A 21869-nucleotide genomic window follows, 5' to 3' on the forward strand; every position below is an offset into this window, starting at 1 on the left:
GAGAAATAATCAGAACTCCACTGAAACTTTCAGTTGGCAGCAATATGCAGGGATGAGTATCAGTGAAGAAACAACAAATGAACAAGTAGAAATGTGCAGGTGGATTTGGAGGTGACTGTATTATCAGGAGATGTCAAGTGCGTGTGCCTAATATAAAATGAATTAAAAAGAAATCTCATTTAATTCTATGGAAACAAACAAACAAACTTCCCCCCCTGCTGGCACTTCTTCGGTTTGCTCACACTTTTATGTAATCCTATCCATGTGACCAAATTACATTAAAGATCTCAGTGTCTCTCACTAAAGTGATTACTATGTGCATCATTCTTGAAATAGAGGAACCAATTCTTTTTTCTTCTGTAAGGCAGTAGATGACTTTATTCTATCAGGGCACAACCTGATCTAGTGGATGGCATCCTTGCCTATGGCAGGGGGTAGGAACTAGATGATCTTTAAGGTCCCTTCCAACCTAAGCCATTCTAAGATTCTATGACGATCAGTACAATTCATGGCTTTGCATTAAGAAAAAAACTCCTGCTTGGAATTGTATGTAGATTAAAATAATTATAAAATTCCTTTTTGCGTCCATACATGTCTGATAGTCTAAGGGACTTCTCAGAAAACAGCGAGCATATGTACCTTAGCTATGACCAGTAACAAGCCTCTTCAACTCTTTTAAATCACATACTGCTTGAGAAATTATGGCTTTTAAACAGAAGAGGGCACTCTTACACTGGCAATTTGCCTGTCTGCCAGCCGGATTAAATGAACTGTTTTTTCTATACATTATGATAGCCTTGGTTTGCCTAATCTGTTCCTGTAAATGGTGTAATCCCTAAAGTAAAAGCAGCAACAAGAAATCAGACTATGTGACTAATTTGCATATGTTAACATTCCTGTTTAAAGCCATTGCTAAGCTTTTCTTAATTAGCTGTCTTCTGGTTTAAAAATGCTGCATTAATATGTATACATAGACGAATCACTTTGACTGTTCCATAATTAGAATTACTAGCTCTAGTGCTTATTGTCCTATTAACCCTTAATTATAATTAAACTGAAAATGTGGATAACTTTAGGAGGAATTACATGTATAGTACCATTTAAAGTATTATAGTGTTGTTTGCATCCGTGAAAGTCATGCGGTTTGTGCCACACTTGCTGATGCCAGTGCATTTTTCTAACAATATGAAAAATGTCTCTTCATCTCCAGGAGCACTATGAAAAGTACGATGGTTTTGTGATCCTTCATGGCACCGATACGATGGCATACACAGCTTCAGCCTTATCCTTCATGTGTGAGAATCTGGGTAAAACCGTTGTTCTGACAGGATCACAGGTAATGGACTTAATTTGCAGTTGAAGTCAGAAGTCCCATTTACTGGTTTTATATGCAAAACTATGTAGTATCCTGATCATCGCTATCTAATTTAGTAGTGCGGGGCAGGCCGCTACCCAGGGTGAGTGGTCGCAGTGCTGATAGAAATTAGTGAGAATTGACGAGCTTACCAGCTGAGGATCTGCCCCGTAATTCTATCATTAGTGACTTTACAACTCTGTACCACATCAGACCAGTAGTTCATTGTGACTGGGACCAGATGCTTCAGAGAAAGATGTAAGAGCCTGTCACTGGCCATTGTGTAATAATCGGTTTATATGAAGAGCATCTTTCCAGCCTCAGGTGGCTGCTGGCTCTTAGTTGTCTTTTTTTGTTTTAAAGCCCTCAAGCTTATTATTTTTACTTCATCAGTTGTTACCCCATCTTATGTTACTCATTGTTGCATTATTTCTTGTTTTTTTTTAGTAATTAGTGAAAGAATCTCTAAGCATTACATGCATTTTTGATCATTTCTGTTCCACAGAGCACCAATGTGGTCTGTTTCTTTTCCCCTAAAAGCTAGATTTATTAATTTTCATTCTCTTAGCTAGAGATCAGACCTTTGCATATTGTCTGAGGGGGAGGGGTTGTCTGTCTAGAATAGCTTGCTTGAGTATAAAATACAGCTCTAATCACAAAAGAGAGATGAAACATAATACTGTAAAATTCCCCTCCCCCATGTCATAACTTCCCGTTCACATGTGGTCTATTTGAAGTCAAAATACAAAAGTCTAGAAAGGAGCAGACTCCCACTTACTGTCTTGACATGGAGCAGTCTAGTTGTGGTACATCATATTCAGTGTTTTACTTTCTTTTTTTCTTTATTAGTATATGACCTAACAATAGAGCATGTGATTTTTTTTTTTTTTTTGCTGAAAGGAGTTCTGACTCTGTTAATACAGAGGCAATCTGAAAAGGCATGGAAGTCATCACTATCACACTCGGCAGACCAAATTTCTGTTTTTAATCTTTTTCTTTTCTGTTGGTAATAACCTGCTGGCTCAGTTCTTGTCTACTATGAGGAAAGATGGTGCAAGAGAACTGTTCTGAAGCCCATAGTGGCAGCTCTGTAAGAACTGAGGCTGTTGCTTTTTCTCTGTACAGTCACTTCTCCCATGCTCAGTCACGTAAACTGAGTACACCTGCTTTCTATTCTTGATATTTCTCCTGAATCAGACTCTTCTTCTAAAAACAATTGCTTAGTCTTACTAGAATCATCTCAACATTAGGTTTAATCACTTAATTTAAAAAAGTCTGATAGCACAGAGGGAAATCCCACCATCTGCTGCAGCCTAAAATAGTTTGGATGAAGAAGGAAACTTTATTTGTCATAAATCATTGTTACATAAATTATTCATGTATCTCTGTTTCATAAGTTGGACTATTTTTTCTGCTGTGTAAGCTTTACAAAAGGGATGGTGTTTAATTTCAGTTTCTGTTCTTCAGGTGCCCATATATGAGTTGCAGAATGACGGCCGAGCCAACCTTCTGGGGGCGCTGCTCTTTGCTGGGCAATTTGTGATTCCTGAGGTCTGTTTGCCTGTGAAGACTGTCTCAGAAGCTGCTCTTCTTCTAGCTAGGACACATACTTACATACTCAAAATATCTGTAGGCAGTAAGAAATTGCACTTGAAAAGGGAAAAAAAATTGATTCCATGGAGGTAATCAACCCTTCCATGGCAAAGTGCATGCTGTTTTCTCAGGATTAATACTCTGTTTTGCCTGTGCGCGATCTATAAAGACTATCAGGTTTGAAATGTAGCTTGCAGCAGACTTGGAATCAGCAGTTCCCTTGCAAATGTGTGGAATTTGAAGCACTTAAGTCAGTTTTTAGACTGAAAGTTGCTTTGAAATTCTCAAGTTGATTTAGAACTGACTTGCAATATCTTCTAGCTCTAGTACCTGAAGACTGAAGTGTCAAGGATGATATAAATAATACGCATGGAAACATTTCTATAGTTTTAGCACCCAGCCTTTAAAGATGCCAATGCTTTGCAAGCCGAAAGTCTGAGAGAAAACTGAGCAGGTTGTGCCTTATTTCACTTCTGCCATGCTCACACAGCCAGTCCTTGTGGGATCACAGCAATAGCTGACTGGCTAAGATCTTCATAACTAACAGCTACGCTGAGGTATCTGTTTTCCTTCAAATTTCAATTGACACACTTTAAGGGACTTCAGAAGGAACCTAATTATTTATACTTGGTGACTCTTTTGAAAGTTATCCTACATTTTCACTAGGCCTTTTGTTAAGATTTTGAATTCGGAATTTAGATATAACTGATGAACTTATTAAAAAGTCCATGCTGTTCCTTTCCTCTGTCTCTGAAGTGGACTCAGGCATATTTGCTGTCTCCTGGACTATGCCTCCTGAGAGGATTACGAAACTAGTTAGTTCTTAACTTGTTTTGTTCTTAAATTCTTAAACCAATGTGTGACAGATGTGCCAACTCTTTTTGAAAGGGTAAGAATTGTAAACATCTACTAGCTTCTGAGTTGCTTTAAAGATTTAGAAAACACTTTATAAAGGACAGACTACAGTATTTATCTACTGAATCTTTTAATTACTGGCTTATTCATAGACCTGTTTCTTTACTTGTCTTGCAGGTGTGCCTGTATTTTTATAATAAACTGTACAGGGGAAATAGGGTGACTAAGGTGGATGCTGGGAGTTTCAATGCCTTTTCCTCACCTAACCTGCCTCCACTTGCAAATGCTGAGGTTGATATTACAAGTAAGCAACATCATCTCTTAAGCCTTGTAATTTATGCCACATGTAATAGAACTCTAGCTGAAAAGAATATGTACTTATGTAGTTGAAATGCTGTTTTTAACCTCAAATTTATTTGAAAACACTCCACTTTATATGATCTGAAACACTTGACTCCTCATTCTATGCTCTGAAATTCTTTAAATTTTAGTAAGACTGAGAATTTGTGACTTGACTGTATTTATCTATTGAATACAAATGTGAGCTAGACTGACAGTGACTTAAGAACTTCACTAACCAAAGGGAATGTTGCCCCTGTGTCATGAAAATGCTTGCTGTGAAGATAAAGATGAAGGAGTGAGGACTGAAAGAACAAAGACCTTAGTCTCATTAACGACCATGCTGGGCTCTGAGATCAGGCAAAGAGTCATTGCAGAGTACTTGCAGCTTCAACAGATCGTCTGTTAGATCCATGACATTTTGTAGAACGTTTTACTGGATATTTAGGACTCATCTAGGCTGCAAGCACACCAAAAATAGCAGACTTGGAATATGCTCTGTGTGAAGTTTTTACCCCCTAATTTACTGAGATTCCCTATAATTTTTGTGTGTCTGCTTTATAAGGAGGAGAAAAACTACATGAAGATTTCAGTATCCTTGTGTAAAGTCATTAACATTCTGATGTCTGTTCTTGGATAAATGTCAATCTTTCTTTGGAGATTGGAGAAGAGAGACACATTTGGAATCGAGCCAAATGAGTTGTTGTGAAAAAACATACTAAAGCACAGTTTTCAAAAATGTAACAAGTTGTGCAAGCTGCTTTTGGATCGCCTAGGTATATTCAAAAGGAATAGGCCGTGGTGACAATCTCCATTATTGCCACAAATAGGAAATAGTAGGGGGTTCACAAATTATTTTATTAGGAGCTCTAGCTCATTGCCATGCAGCATGGCATTCTAATGGTTTCTACTAGTAGAGAGGGACATTTTATAATATAGAAAAATAAACTTAGCCTTCAACCTAATGAATGAGAGTCACGTAACAAAGTTACAGGATCAAAGGCCTATGTTTGTAGCAGGCAGACAAACTGAGGAAGTCTGTAAGATAGTGTAGTGGTCTTTAAGACATCTCTCTGGTTGGGAGCGTGCCACTGTTGTATTACAATGCTGTGTCAAATACTGTGTACCTGAAATCAACAGAAATGCTATTAGATGATTGTTGTAGTAAATTTCTTCGTTTTTTATGGGCTTCATCAAATAGGGTACAACTAAATTCAGTTTACTGACTGATCAATAATGAAATCAAGCTGCAAATCGCATACTGCTTCTCTCTTGGATTTGAATGACCTGTTTTGTGATTCCTTCTCCATAGGAGAAAAATGAGAAAGTTACTAAGTACTTCCCTTGGCCCATTTTGTGTCCCATTATCTTTTCAGTAGAATGCCCCACTGAGGTCAGTGAGGGTTTCTGATTTAGAAACTGAAGGTGTGATAGGCTCTATTTTTATTTGTTTCAGTTGATTACCCAGTTAGGGTGGCATCATTTATCCAAGATGACGGTGTCAGTATTGAAGGATTGTTTCATTTTGAAAAACAGAGTTTATAGTATGGGCAATCTACTAGTGCTACTTGATTTTGTCTAAAGTAATTGTTTGAAACATAGCTGTCTCCCTTGGGTTTGTTCATACAATCCTAGTATGAAGCTTTCATGGAGCCAAGGGATCACTCATGGCTTTGAAAAATAAACCAAACAAATGTAGCATCTTTTAATTATTTTTTTTCCAAATGACTTTTGTGTAATGTCTTAATCTTCCTGTAGACAGGGCTGACTCTTGCTGCTTCAGCATTATGTAGAGCAGTCTGACAATGCCAGAAGGGATAGGCCATGTACAGAAACTCTTCCTTGGGCTTCCTAGTTGTAACAAAGCTGGGAATGAAAATTCTGGAGAAGCAGAGAGGTGGCAAAATAGAGAGAGTGAGCAATGTGATGCGATAAGAGCTTGTGATCATGGGTTGGTACACAGAAATGAGGAGAGGAGCTGCTCTTCGAGGTTAGACGTACCATATAAAAGCAACGTTCTACTTCAGAGGCAGAGAGGAGAGGGAAAGGCTTAGTTCTCTTCCCCTCCTTTCCCCAGCTACAGCTCACTTCTTCATTCTTGATCTCCATTCCTTTTTTTACCATCTTCCCGCTTCAGGTGAAACTCCCAGAGGATTACTGATCCCATCAACTGGCTGTGTTCTCTGCCAGACCTTAACTGTGTTGCCAGCACCTAGGAGTCCTGTTTTCCAGTTTTAGACTGGCAAGTGTGGCAGCTTCCTTAAGACTTTAAATTTAGCACACAAAACTCTCGTAAGAAGTGAAAATTCTAGCAAACTCCTCAGATGAATAGGAAACCCAATGTTGATGGGAAGGGCTTTTGCAGCAGGATCAGAAAACTCTGTATGAAGTGGGCAATATAGGAATGAAAAACAAGATTTCTAGAATCATAAAGCTTATGAATTAAAATACTTTATTGTATTTCTCTTATGTTTTGAAAACAGGAGAGACAAGGAGGTCTCTTTCACTTGAAATGTGTAAATAGTCTCAATATGTTTCATAACTGATTACTATCCTCTGTTCTCTGTTGTCTTCTTAATGAAGCAAATATGAAACTTGCTTTGTTACCTCGGCTGGACTTTCTTCATCACACATGCATGTATGTAACTTCTGGGAGTGGTGCATATGTACAGGACCATATGATTAGAAACATAACTTGTGTAGGGGATGAAAAGAGCCCATGTGACTGTATATGCAAACGTGGTACAGCAGTAGCAGGTTAGAAGGCCCTTTAGATCTCATCTGTCCACCAGTCCTATTAAAGAGAAGCTATTTGTCACTGGCCAAGTCTGTGTCTTGGTTGGCAGTTCTGGTTATTTATAGTAAAAAGCCCAAGTCATTTAAGCATTAAGGCAAATGTCAGCTCTGCTCACTGAATGCTCTTGGTTTGTTTTTCCCCCTTGTAAGCAGGCATGTCGGTTCTTGCAGTGATACCGTTCAATTTAAATATTCATTTCAAAAGGCGTGTGTCAATTGTTTTATAATAAACTGCCAAAAAAGGGGGTCTATGTTTGCTTGCCTCCTTCAGAAATTTCCACCCATAGGTTGGCCTCTGCTCCCCACCCCTTGGCTGTCGCCATGAATTCTAATGAATGCTGGGGCAGCTTATATAATGGTACGGCTCGCCAGTAGCCCAGCAGAGAGAGATGAGAAGAAAGTGTTGCTGTTTGTGTGGAGCTCTGCAATCAAGAAAAGCTGTATTTCTTGTTTGATTTCATAACTTGGAGTTCAGTCACCACTCCTAAGGGAGGTGTCGCTCTTAGTTATAGCTCTCCCATTATAAGTTGAAACCTGCATTGTGGCATAGGAACTCTTTAAAAAAAAAACAAAACAAAAACCTTCTTTGCTGCTTTCTAGACTGTTTAGAGTTTCTTTTTCTCTTTTCTATTTTATTTTTCAGTTAGGTTGATTTTTTCCTTCCATACTAACCCTATCACCATAGTTGTGTGTGTGTGAATAAAGCTGAATAAGATAAGGACTCTGTATAGTTGTATTATTTTTTTTCTTGAATGAAAAATACTTTGGGTTGTCTCCCTGCTGCCTCCCTGTTTAACCCTGGGATGTGAAGGAGGCCAGTGTTTTTTCTTAGCTCTAGTTTGCCCAGTATCCTCATGAGACTAAAGCTGCCTCTCCAGTGATTGCAAAGTCACTTCTGTGAGGCTCAGGAGGAGAACAAAAGCTAGTCAGGCTTCAGAGGATTCAAACCTGAAAGAGTTTATTTACTTTGTGACTTAGGTATATACCTCCCTTTCAAATTTGTTGTTCTGACCTGCAATTTGAAAAGCTGTAGTGCTTGGGAGGGAGGGAGAGATTGGGAATAGCAGAGTATTGTTTAGGTGATTGTTTTGTTTGGAAAAATAAACAAAAGGCCTTAATATCTTGAATATACTGTCCTTCAATAACGCAATCTTTTCTATCTCAAGCCACTTTCAATACAGTATATAAATAACTCTTACCTTTCTGTTTAATGTAACATTGCTTTAAGAACTTTCCCTCTGCTGTGCAGGACAAGTTGGTAACTTAGGTTTGTTCCCTAGCTTTGTATCCGTATTTACATAATGCAGCACACTATATAAGTTAAACTCATCACAAGCACAGCCCATCCAAGTCAGGACAGGTGACTGTTTTCGGTTGTGCCAAACCTGTATATCCCTAATTAGTCACTCTTATCCACAGGAGAAAAAATTGTTCTGAACACCGACACGTAGAACTTTTTGTACTTCACTTCTTTGTATGAGTTTCTTAAGAACTGTTAGTGATTCCTGAGATGATTTTTTTCTTTAATTTAACAAAAAAGATTGCTGTGCACTACAGCCAAAGGCTGCAGAACTACTAGTTTATTCAGTGCAATGAGTCTGCAGTACTGAGCACATTATGCAGGCCGAGGAGATTCATGACCAAGAGAATATTAACTCAGGGACGATCTCTAGTTCTTTTTTTTTTTTTTAATATAGTTTGGAATTGCATCACTGTACTGTGTCTGAATGCATTATATTTATCTTGAAGATGATGTGTTATTTGGTAGAGTGTACTCCAAGCATACAGGTACAGGCCTGGATTTCTGAACCTATCCTCTGATCTCTCGCCTTGGTCTTCTACTTTTGGCAATATCTTAGTCAACCATGCCAAGGCAGGTTTCCTCAGTTCATTCTTCAAGTATGTTAAAGACTTAGGGATGCTAGCAGTTGCCAAACTTAGTAGTACGCATTTATGAAGTTTTGGCAGGGACTCCTAGGTTATGGAGGATAAAGAAACTGATACAGTTTCATTGCCATCCCTTCTCACAGAGGAGGCTACTTTTAAAGAATTAATCTGTTGGAAAGTTGAAAGGATTTAATGTATTGCCAGACACTGTTGCTTCTTGAAGCACAGTGCTCATGAGTGAATGTGCTTAGCCAGTCCTATGAACCTCAAGTAGAACAAACGCGTGGCTTTATGCACTTGCCCATTTGTCTCCTGCAGGTCTCTTAACATGCTGTGGAAAGCTCTTGGAGGCCTTTTAGACCTACTTGGGCAACTACTAAATCCAGCCAGGTGATTTCAGAACCATGCTTCTCACAAATCCATGGTGGAAGCTGTCTATATTTCTGTTCTCTCTTTGCCAGAGCATTAGCAATCCATATGCTGAACTGGGGTGAATAGGGTAAACAGGGTGCCAAGCCCACTGCTATGCATGATAGTTTTTAGAAGGAACATACGGAGGCTGTAGATGTTAACAGGCACCACAAGAAGGGAAAGTTCACAAAGTCTTACAGGTGACTGCTATTTTTTGTCCTGACTTAATGGATTTTACTGTTTTTAGTATCTCTGATAATGGAACAATGGAGTAAGCTTCAATGCAGGCTTTTAAATGTACTTTGAATTTTCTTGCAAATGGCTGTCTGCTGATTGCAAGAGATTGCAACAGTAATTGGCATGAGTAACTCTTTACATGGCTGAGAACACATCAGTAGTATGCACTCAGGTCTTTTATCTGACTTGGTGCTTGGGGGTTTCTCCAAAATCTAAAAAGCTTAGATCAGGATGAGCTATGCAGTAAGGTCTACTTCCATTGAAACACGATGCTCTGAGCTGTTGGCTGCTGTTTGTAAAACTTCTTTCATGGACTTCTAACAGCCGCCTGCACTACCAACACTGGGCTCCTGCACTGAAGTAGTAAAATTTTGAAATCAATAATGCATGACTTGGCTTCTAATAATGCAGCACAAACAAACTATTAGTTAAACAGCTGGCTTCTGGCTCTAAATGTATAATCAGAGTTAATTGAATCCTTGCTATTTTATTTAATCATTAGTAACTACATAATAAACTCAGGAGGTGATTAGCAGCAACAGTAACTGCATTTGTCATATTTCTTGTCTAAGAAGATGAAGGTCTGCTTTCTAAACGTTAATCCAGGCTGATATCAGTCCAGATACATAACAGCGAAGTTCTGATCCATGTGTGACAAGTCAGTGTCTTGCCTATACCAGATGTGCGTAACAGCCTGTTGGTGGAGACTTCCTGAGCACTTTGGACTGGGAGAATTGACAGTAACGGGACATGGTCAACATTGTGAACCAGTTGGGTCATGCAGTCGAATGGTTTTTACTGTTATCAGAATTTTCTTTTGAAGAGGTTGTAGTACATGTTCACTAATGGTTATTGAAATAAAATATCCATTTTGGAAGTCTTAGCTATAAAATACTATTAAATTAAAACAAGTATTTTTGTTAAATATCTCTTTGAAGAGCACTAACTTAGAAATATTGATGAGTAATACTGTTTTATCTCAGAATGTATACTATTTTGGAATTAAAGCTAAAATATAACACAGTTGAGTCTGACCTGCATACAGCCTTGAAGTCATATTTTGTGGAACCTAGTAAATAACGTGAGTTAGATCAGCTGCTTAGGCGGCCGTCTTAAATGGGCCTTCATTTTCTCTTTAAAAAAGCACATCATCTTTCACAAGTCTCCTATATAAGAAACATTTTTAAAAATAATGCTGTTAGTATGAGGTGCTACAAATGTACTTAATATTATGTCTTTAATATTAAATTTAAAATACAATTTCTCTTTAACAGTAAACTGGGAAACAGTGTGGAGAGCCAATACCAAAAAGAAATTTCGAGTTCACACCAATATGAACAGGAACGTTGGGCTTCTGCGAATCTTCCCAGGAATCACTGCTGCTGCTGTAAGTGTCACCACTTAATTTTGGAAGTGAATAAAGTTATGCTCAAATACTTGATTAGTAAGCTGAAGTAGGGAAGCTACATTGTAGTAGTACCAGTGGCTGGGTTTTTGCAGGGAAGGGAAAGTATCTGTCTTCTTCTGATAAACATTTTCTGTAATATCAGAGCATTCTAAGACTACTTTAATACACCATAAACTATTGATAAAAGCTTTTAAAATATCTTTTATCTAAACTGTCTGGTCTTTGGAACTTAAAATTAATTTATTATAAGGTCTCATATATAGCTCAAGTGTACTTTTCTACAGAGGTATAAGCTACGATGGCTGTAGAAATGCTTTCTTGCTACATATTAAGGCATATTATTAGATAACTTGCCAAAGAATACATAATATGATGGATGGAGGTGACCTACAGCTCAAGCTTCTTTTTCAAGGTTCATTTTATCTCACACTGATGCGTGATCCTCAGTCTGTGATTCTGTATTCATACAGAGTTGAAGATGCGAAGTGGGATTTTGCTGCTCTCAGCCTTTAAAAATAGTTTCACAGAACTATGGTTTTAGGTAGATTTGTCTTTAAATTTTTCTCTAATACCAGTTCCATTAAATTGACAGGTCTTTCATGGCTGTTGCCATCTTAAATTGAATCCAGTAGTTTAAGCAGCACTCCTCAATTATATTACTATTCTTTCTAGGTGAATGTGAACAGATGGGAAGGCAGAGGGGTGGTATACTTGCAATAAAACTCCAACTGCATAGTTAGTCTCGTGGGGGCTTACAGCGTATTGCATTTAGCATATATAATCAGCAATGAAACATCTAGGTTGTTTAAAATACATCTTCGTAGAAAGAGAAATTTGCAAGGCATTTTCTTACATTGAGGCACAATAGCTACTTTGTTAACAACTGTCCCAGAATGAATTATTACCTCCTTTTTTTTTTTAATACCTTCAGTTAAACAAATTGTTTTTTGAGTTAAAAAAACTCCATCTTTCATTAGAATGTTCTTTCCTGAAAGGTGAGACAGTATCTCAGGCAGACGTTTGTTTGCAAAACTCTTTGCTGAAGTAACAAATCTGGGCAGGGGTGGGTGTTCTAATCTGAATTAATAATTCTGTATTTATTTTGTAAGTGTAAATCTACCCTTTTGTTCGTCCATGGTGCAACCATATAGCCTGTTAATGGTGCTTAAACAATAGCATCCTTTCTCACGCTAAGGTCATGACTGTGGAAAATAGTTTATTTTAAAGTCTATCCCTCCAGGAATTTAAAGGAAACTAAAGAGTGAAATTCTCAATTTCTCAATAACTCTCAAAAGTTATTCTATAATCCATTACTGTAAATGGGATGTACAGAAGAGCATGAGAAGACTGTAAGGCATGAGATCCTTATAACGGGAATAGCTCATTTTTTAAAACTGTGCCATATGTGAAAATCTTAATGTGACATGAATGCATCCTTTGTCTCTGTTTCCTGTCTTGTTTTTAAACAGGTAAAAGCGTTTCTTCAGCCTCCAATTGAGGGCATTGTACTTGAAACGTATGGAACTGGCAATGCCCCAAATAACAGAGAAGACTTGCTAGAGGAACTCAAGAAAGCAACTGGACGAAAAGTAGTGATTCTAAACTGTACCCAGTGTTTACGAGGTTCTGTTACAACAGTCTATGCAACAGGGCAGGTGAGGGTTGTGCAATGATTTCAGACTCTACTGCTGTGTAAAAGAAACCTTTCACTGATACAACTTGATTGTATACGTCTAGTAATCCCGGTGTATAAAACCAGATTTGTTAAATTGAAGATACTGTTCATAAAATAACCATACCAGAAAAATCTTAGGCTGGAAGCATTTAAATACATGTCTGCAAACATAATACTGTTACTCCTAGTCTGAATGGTTTAAATAGTCAGCTCAAATCCCAAATCACTGTCTGCTTGCTTCTGTGCTGTGGTGTAGCTCTCCAGGATATCATGCATCAGATTGTTAGAATCCCTCCTGAAGGCATTCACTGAGCTAGAATCTAGCTTATGGATCAGATGGTCAGAGTAGTATTTGATAGGCTAAGCAATTACAATGTAAGAATATCAGGAAAGCCCGCAACTCCAAGCAATATTCCAAATATCAGTGTTTTATTTGACTAGAAGTACAACTGAATTCATAGAGATACTGGGAGAACAGTAAGTAAGGAAGCATCTGTCTTGCAGAATGGAAATCAGTTGTCTTTAACTCAGCCGGCTTAAAGCAGACTTTGTGTAAATGCTCATAATATTCGGGACATTTTGTAGTGAGTTTCTTAATTGCGTATTAAGACATGACATCACTAAGACTAATAAGAGCTCAAAGCCATATGAGAGTGTATGTTGCATGTGGTGTGAAGGAAGCTGGTCTAACTGGCCTTTGTAAAAAGACCAGCCATTAAACATCCAAGAAGCACTGCCAGAGGGTGACTCATCCCCCTCTTTTAGACACCTGTTTTTGTTGGGAGCAACCACCCGTCTGGCAGAGCTTCTTAATTGACTGCTCTTGTTGTTGGTTGGTCTTGCCATCGATTGCAAGACAAATGTAGATCCTCTAAATTGGTGCTGAAACCTGCCTATTTTAACATTGGTTTTGACACAGCTTTAGATTATATTTGTTTCAAGATTATCCAGTCTGTTTTGAGTAGAAAGCAAAGGTGATTTTCATGATTTTGTTCACCTGTTCAGTATTCCAACTTGATGTATTGTGAAATGAGCAGTCATTTGAGTGTTGCTAAAATTTTGCCTAACTTAATGGGGGTGTTTTGAGAAGTATCTACTTTTGCAGAGATCTCATGCTCTGTAGCAAATAAAAATAGGAATACATGGATTATATAAAACAGTTCACACAGAAAGAAAACAGTTAAGTCAAGAAAAGACACCAAGCTTGTATTTGAAAACATGAAAACGAAGCCTAGCTTTTATGTGATCTTCTGCTTCAAATGAACTATTGAAGCGTATGGTAGGAAAAAAACCAAACAACTCAGCTCTGCTTAAAAGATTCTCCAAGTGGACAACTCTAAAAATGGGTTTTTGCACTTTAATCTAGACTGTTGTTCTACTCAGGTCACTAGCGTTTGTCTTAGTAAACCACTGTAATGCTGTGTTGAAATGTGTTCACTTCTGGCATCCATCTTTTATGTGGAGCGTGTATTATGTTGCTTCAGCATCCATTGATGGAGGCTGTCCTGTTTTCTTGGCATCTTTTGAGATGCCACTGACAGAGCCAAGCCCTGCAAAATTACTTCATTCTTGTTCTTTCATTGCCTTCTCCATTTCATAAGGAAATGCTCAATGGAGGAAGTTTGGATGAATGCTGGAAACTTGCTGAATGTTAACTATATATACATATATATATATATATATTCTTTAAATAAAGTCTTTCACAGGTCTTTGCATGTGGCTAGGCCATTTTTTACTCATTCATGCTAGTCCAGTGGGTGAGCTGAGTCCCTGGTTTCCCTTGAAGTATTTGTTTTAATTAACTGAATGTGTGGCCTCTGAGCCATCTGCATAGCAGAAACTTGTAATTGAGGGGACTTCAGGCATAGGAAGGAAGCTGGGAAATCCTTTCCTCCTTCTCTTTCCCAAGCCCACTGAAAAAGCCCTAAGTATTTCTCACCTTCTCTATATATGTTTTTTTTTGTGTGACTTTTAAAAATGTTGGTCTGGGGCTCTCAGAGGTGGTTAACATGCTGATTAAGTCTCTGTATTTTGCTAAAAATATTAGTTAAGTTACAACAAGTTTCAAAGCTGAAAATTATATACAAGGCATTTAAAAGTAAATCAGTGTAAAGAACCTACTGCAAGATGCTTAACTGTGAGGCATCACATAATAACTAAGATGATGGTCTGTAGTTTAAGGAAGTCTGAATGTTTGCCCAGGTACAATTTATCTGAAGATCTGAAATCTCCTTTGTCTTTGCTATACACTTACAAAGCTTGCTGACCATAGCAAAGATGCTTCTGCTTTTTACTACCAGAAAGATAGGTTTAAAATACCGGATCATCTTTCTTAGCTTTTCTCGTCAGAACTGGGTAAAGTGCATATTTAAGTTTTATGTTCTCCATCATATACTACTAGTGCAGCCTGAAAGGATATGAAAATACTCCTGCTGTGAGCACGCAGTAGTGCTGGAGTTCATCCAAAGTTATGCCCCATAAAAGAATGGTAAATATGTCTGAGTGAGAACAGCCTACTTGGCAATGTTCAGAACGCCACCGGGTTAAAATGGAGTAACTGCAGCTTTTCAGTACAGGTAGTCTGACAGCTCTGCGGATAGCTGGATACAGACTGGTAACCTTTCCGTTTGAGCACAGCGAGTGACCATGGCAAGTGTTTGGTTGAATTTTTCCATGTTCTTGCATGAAGAGGAATTTAAAGTACAAGTCAGCTTTATTCATCTGGCTCTAGTATTTGTCCAGTATTTGATAGCTAAAATTACAGAAACCACAGGTGGGAGTACAAATAAGAGAGTGAAGCATGGCTGCATGCTGTATTCTGTGTTGCTATATATCATTCATGTATGTTTTTTGTACACATGAGTATTTTTGAATGCTATGCTAATTGGAGTCATTATTCCTTTTTATTCAGACTCTCGCTGATGTTGGAGTAATTCCTGGAGGTGATATGACACCAGAGGCTGCCTTAACTAAACTCTCATACACGCTTAGCAAGCATAAGCTTAGCTGGGAGGAGAAGAGGCAGGTAAATATGTCAGTGTGACCTTGAAAGCCTTTAACTTTCTCATCTGCTGTGCTAACTTCTGCTCAGCTGAATGCCTTGAGCTTCTTCCTTGCATTTAAAAGCAATTGGTTCCAGAGCCATAAAGTGAATGTCACATGTTGTTTTTTTTTCCTTATGGAAAACAGTGTTAGGCAAATAAACATACGTAGATTGGGAAAGAAAGGAATTCTCTGCATAAATCAGTTGAAGACCATGACCAAGCCACAAAAATGCAGTAGTCAACCCTGGGCATTTCCGTCCTAAAAGCACGTATGTGGAAATTCATAAGAGAGGCAGAATCCTAACCCTACTGATGTCAGCAAAGATCTTGTCATTGATCTTAGTGTGGTAAAGATCCAGGACTCATTCACAGAAAGCTAATTCTGAAAATAAATGGTACCTGCAGCCTCCTCCTTTACAGCACTACTTGTGTCAGTGGGAGAGAGATATTTTATAAATGCATCAAAAATAGAGGATTATTTTAAGAACCAATTGTAACTGATTTTAAAATCTTAATCCCTTTAACAGTGTTCTTTCTGTTTAGTGGTGTTTAATAAAGGCATTTTCCCCCAAATTGATATAGTTCCTTTACACAAAGAGCATACAACTTTGAATTAGATAGAGGAACAGCAGTCTGCAGGAATGCATGTGTTTCTGTGTTTGTATGCAGTGAAATCATAACCCTGACACTTTGGGAGCTGACATCATGATGAGTCACTCTCTAGACTTAAGCACTGCATGCACATGTGTATCTTATGATGGTATTTTGTTTTTATTAAAATTGAGACAAATTTGATCTTAATTTCATGCTCAATAGCTTCCAACCAGTAGGAGCTCAGAGACAAACATGTTAGGATACCTGTGATCCTAAGTGGGGTGGCTGGAAGTACCACTTACTGTGGTTACAAACAGTTTCAGACTCTGAGCTTTCAGTTGTTTGCTAAAGCCCTTGCTCTGAAAAATGAGAGGAGGAGGGGCTATGTGTTTTTTTGTGAGGATGGCAAGAACATACTCTGTGCAAGAACATGCTTAAGAGGCGGCATAATGTTATGAGCTGTGGTATTGCTTGTGTTTGTGTATATACACTTTAGAAACTCGGGCTCTTTACTGGTGCCCCACTGGTACACTCACTGACCCTAAAATATACATATACTAGCCTCTTTTTTAATGCAGACTTTAATATTCTTGCACAGAGGATCATTTGACCTGGGACCGGAGAAACTTTCTGGCTGGCTTCCTGCCTAGTGTATGGGTTAAAACTAAATTTGAGATCCAGTTTGCCAAGGTGAGGTAGCTGAATTACTCAGATGAGGACTTGATGACATTACAATTTATGTACCACTGGCACAAGGTATACCTGTATCTTCACATGCTGTCCTTTGTAATGTGCTACACAGTGTTGTGAGCTAGTGCTGGCAGCTCCTTTGTATGGCTTAAAAAACAAAATAACTTTTATAGTTTCTTTAAGTTAAGCAGGATTGATTTCCTCACTTTACTCACTCTACAGGCCCACCAACCATTGTGTTGGCACAACTAAGGGAGCAGCATGCTACATTGCTTGGGCAGGAATGAGTGGTAGAAACCAAGAGAAGAAGAAAGCCTGGAAATATGTTGTCTGTGGCAATATCTTCAGCTAAGCATATCACCAAACAATAGTCTCCCAAGAGACGGAAGCTCTCCTGAAGCTGGCGTGGTTATTTTAGGATTCTCTTTCAATACGGAGAAGCAAGGAATTTGCCCCCAGACACATGCAAATGGCTGCAGAGCTGGTAGGACTGAGTAAGGCACATAGGGTTTCTGCATTGGGCTCATTTAGCCCAGGTGCCAATTGCTAAGGTTACCTGTGCAAAGCGATGATCTCAACCTGTCAAACTCTAAAAGCAGTTGGTATCCTCTGAGCGAGTTACACGTATGTGATGGGACTCTTCCAGCAGACAGCTATAGTGTTGTCAGCGCTTGGGAGGTTTTTTTTTTTTTGTAATAAAGGGCATGCCTAGACATAAGTAAACCTCGGGCATTCCTCCTTCCAACATCACATCTGTTTCTTGCAAACTTTCACAATCCTGCTTTTTAAAATTCTAATTGAAATAACTGTGCTTTATAGCTGCATCAGCAACCTGTAGTGAAAGAGTGCCAGTGTGTAAAATCCTCAAAACTGAGGAAACCAGTTGCTTTTTCTTAACGAATGGCTTCTCTCTCTGTTCTCCAGATTTCACAGAACCTGTCTTTTAGAGTATTTTCATTTCTTTATTACTGTGTTCAAGTAATTTCTACACATTAATTAGCTGTCCTATTTTTTTTTCTGGTTGTATTGGATGCACCCACCCTGCAAACTGTTACACACCTGCTTTAATATCAAATAATTAGTACTACAGTAAACCCTCTGCTTTTAAAACGGGTTCTATGGCCAAATTTTAACAAAATCAGAGCTAATGGAGCTATTTGAAAATCAGTTGAAACAGATGACTGTCCACAGGCAGCACTGGGTTCTTTGAGGCCTAAATATACAGTCTGTGTTGGGGTACTGAGTTTCGGGAATGCTGTCAATAGGCAGCATTTCAAAATATTCTGTTCTTCAGCCTTACTCTGATAATTACTCACTATCTTTCTGTTTTTAAGTAGGCTGCAGCTTACCCCAACAGGGAACTTCTGTCCGCATACTCTAGAAATTGAGTTTTGTTATGTGCTTATTTTGGTTTCATTGCTTTAGAAGAAAGTTTTATTTCCCCGTCCCTTTTTCTTCCCTTTGTCTTTTTAAACTTGCAGTCTTCACGGCACAGTAACTATTTCTTTAATCTTTTGTCTGCATTCAATTAGTTTCCATAATTCCTCCGAACAATTTTCTAACTTGATCCTAAGATTTTTTTATTAGACTGCTACCATATTTTTCCTCTGCTAACAAAGGATTTGATTGCTTGCTTTTCAGATGCTGAGTGAGAATCTAAGAGGAGAAATGACTGTTGTACCCACAGGAGCCAAGATCTCTCTGAGAGATAGCAAGTTTATTCAAGCGATTGCCAGATCTCTAAGTATCAGCTGCAAGGAGGTATATGCTTAAATATTCAAAACCAAACTCATGTAAATCTGTAAACTCAGTTAAATGAACCTAGCTTAAAGATGAGCAACAAAGCTGAAAGAAAAATGAAACATTAGACCTTTTTTATTATTACTTTTTTTTTTTAGTACTGAGCGTCCCAGCTAAGCAATTGGGGTAGAAAGAAAGGACACAATGACAAGCATAGCATTAAAATGTTTTTAATTAAAAACATATTAACTTTGTTGGTTTTTTTTTTCTTTGTAGATCCATCTTGAGTTTATTTTCTTGGCTGGCTGGCTGCAACAGCAAGCCTCAGACAGTTGCTGTAATTCAGGGTATCAATGATATGAAAAAGTGCTGTGTGTTTTTGTGGTCAAATGTATTGACAGTTTGTAGCAAGCCAAATAATAAGGGGTGAAACAGCTTAATTGTACATGCAGACATAGAAGGATGATACTAGTGAAGCATTACACAAGGATAATTTGTGCTTTTTAATATTAGTCTCTCCCAGATGGAAAATCAGAAGCTATAGTACTGGTTTTAAGACAAAAGCATTTGCCTTTCTCTTGACTCAGTGTCAGGGAAGATGGGATTTTAGTAGCTGTATGAATACTGAATTCATGGTTCTTTAGTATGAGAACTGTGAGGTTATTTAGTGGGTCTGCGGGGCTTGGCAGTAGAGGTTTGGAAGTGCAGGTTACACAAATATACATGGATTTGCATGAATAAAGTTGTTGCAGTCTTGAGGAGAATGGACAATAGGATCTTCTCCAACTCCTACCAGCCTTGTTTCTCATCCTGTACTGATGTACAACTCTGGCACTGCAGAAATGGTAATTAGTATGTGCACTTAACTGGTATTAATACCAGGTAATTGTAGTGTTGCTAGGGAGGAAGATAAATCTTTGTGGATAGGAGACCTACAAAATGTAAAATAAGCATGAGACTTCTTTCCTTCCAAGAATTAATGCTACCAGTTTTAAATATCCAAATGACTAATTTGGAAACTTCACCTGGAAGTGCAAAGGCAGTGTTGTTATAACTTGGACATCAATTATATTAGAGGCAAGGCTGATTTTAAATGTTTACTTTTATTTGTTTCTCAGGAGTTAGAAGCTGTAAGAGATGCATTAATTCCACTTCTGGCTTGTGCTGCAGCGAAACTGGGTGACATAGATGCAATAAGAGCCATAGCAGAAATGGTAATGTAAAATTAACTGTACAAAACTTTATTTTTTAAATATAGCTGTAAATGATAGGAGGAAGCTGGGAAGCAACTATTTAAGTCAAGGTACTTTGACTAATAGAATTGGTTTCTAGGCATCTCAGTCTCTGCCTTTCAAAACTGGTATGTTCTTTCCCCTATCTGGTTCTCAGCTGTTTACATTTTCTTTTGAACTGTGAAAATATGGGTGGATTAATATGCAAGTTCTTATCTGCTAACTTTGGAACACTTTAAAATGGTTTATGCTGCTTTCTTTCATTTAACTTTCTTTATGCATATTCATAGTATCCAGCTTTTGGATGTAAATTTGTCATGATTAAAAAAAAGAATTTGAAAATTATGTTTAAGTGAAACATAGTGCGGTGCTAAATCAGGATTTTGGCTCTCCTGATAGCTGTAGCTTGGCTTATACCTGAAAAAAGAAATAGTTATTTCCCTGTATCATCTTCTACACCTCTTTGTTTTTTCTTTTCCTAGCTTTAACCCTACTCTTGAGGCTTTGATAATGGGCCTAGAAAAAGGATAAATGTATCTTGAAAATAACAATAAACTAAGACAAGTAAAATTAGCAGACTCTAGGCACAAAGCTGCTGTATGGAGTACTGCAGTAAAGAGCCTATCTGAAGGGGCTGTAATGGGATAATATGTTGGGGGGAGAACATACGGAAGGTGAAATATCTTTATTGGTGGTAAAATCAACACTGTAAGCTTGACAAGCTTAATATTTTGGTGGTACAACAACTTGTGGTTTGTTTTACCAACAATCAAATGTGCAGCCAGTATCTTTTTAGCATGTGAAAGATTTTTCCTTTTGTAGGGTGGAAACTTGAGCTGTGAAGACTACGATGGTCGAACTCCACTTCATATTGCAGCCTCTGAAGGTCATTTGCCATTAGTTGAGTATTTGTTGACATCTGGTGCAACTGTTTATGCTAGAGACAGATACGGATCTACCCCACTGATGAATGCAATCAAGTTCAGGTAACAAATTAATTTATATGCCGCTTCATGTAAAGTTTATAAACCTTATATCAGTTTTGATTTAAAGTCCATCCCTGTTTTTTGGTCTTGTTTTATCTCAGCAGTCATATGTAAATGACAGAAGTTAAAGTAACACAAAACAGCTTTGTTTCAAAGGATGTGACTAGCCTAAATTAAAACTATTTTTGAAATAACATGAAATGAAAGCAAAAAACTTTGTACGAATGCAAAAATTTAGCATAAGGTAACATTGCTGCCTTCCCGCCAAGTCTTTGTCCATAATTTCAGGACTCCACTGTTTGTTATGAGGCTTCCTTATAAAACAGAGCCAAACTGCATACTCATTTTGACTGTTAGAAGTGCGAGTGTAGGATCCAGGGCTGTCTGTTTCCCTCTGTCCTCCCCTTTCCCATCACGGGGAAACCAGACTGTTTCAATTGGCAGAAAATATACCGGTAGGTTGACATGTTTTAATCTTTCCCTTCCACCTATGCTTGCCTGACTCTCTTGTTGGGTGACTACTTTTTTGATTTTTCTCTTCCGCCCACTCATAATTATATGGGATGGCTGTGTGGCTCTGCCTGTTTTGTGGATTTCCTCTTCCTGTTGTTCTGAATGTCAACAACTCTTGAATGGTAGTCGTGGACATGCAATTTACTGGTCCATGTTGTGTAGTCTTAAGGAATGGTCATGGCACAGAATATAAAAGTTATCAGTTAACAAAAGTTTAATTTTTGAACAGTTTATATAGCCTGGGGATTCGTAGAGCCATTGGTCTTCCAACATGTTAGAAGCTGCATGCTCTAGTCTCTCCTTGTTTCTTTGATCCACTTTCAGCTCCTTATCTCACGTTCAGTCTGTGTGATGGCAGGAGAGAAGGTTTTTCCATAAAGGCGCTTGGAAAGGTAGAATTATAATGGTCTTCATGGGTGTCTGTCCCCACATATTTCTTCAGCTTTCTAATGTTGACAAGTTCACCTGGTCTTTCAGGCTGGAGTTTGATACCTGGAGGTCTGACAAGCCTGTTT

At 38.1% G+C, this 21869-nt stretch overlaps 1 protein-coding gene across 1 annotated transcript in view; it reads left to right on the top strand.

Annotated features, from left to right (window-relative positions):
• Window positions 1-21869, top strand: part of ASPG (asparaginase) — a 45542-nt gene that overhangs the window by 11735 nt on the left and 11938 nt on the right. Inside the window, exons 4-12 of the mRNA XM_080594915.1 lie at window positions 1211-1336; window positions 2822-2905; window positions 3980-4106; window positions 10747-10859; window positions 12350-12535; window positions 15467-15580; window positions 18525-18644; window positions 19742-19837; window positions 20678-20841. Coding sequence (XP_080451041.1) covers window positions 1211-1336; window positions 2822-2905; window positions 3980-4106; window positions 10747-10859; window positions 12350-12535; window positions 15467-15580; window positions 18525-18644; window positions 19742-19837; window positions 20678-20841 — 1130 coding nt within the window. The remainder of the gene's footprint in view (window positions 1-1210; window positions 1337-2821; window positions 2906-3979; window positions 4107-10746; window positions 10860-12349; window positions 12536-15466; window positions 15581-18524; window positions 18645-19741; window positions 19838-20677; window positions 20842-21869) is intronic.

Source organism: Anser brachyrhynchus (assembly GCF_964034855.1).
Source record: "Anser brachyrhynchus genome assembly, chromosome: 5".
NCBI classification, from domain to species: domain Eukaryota; kingdom Metazoa; phylum Chordata; class Aves; order Anseriformes; family Anatidae; genus Anser; species Anser brachyrhynchus.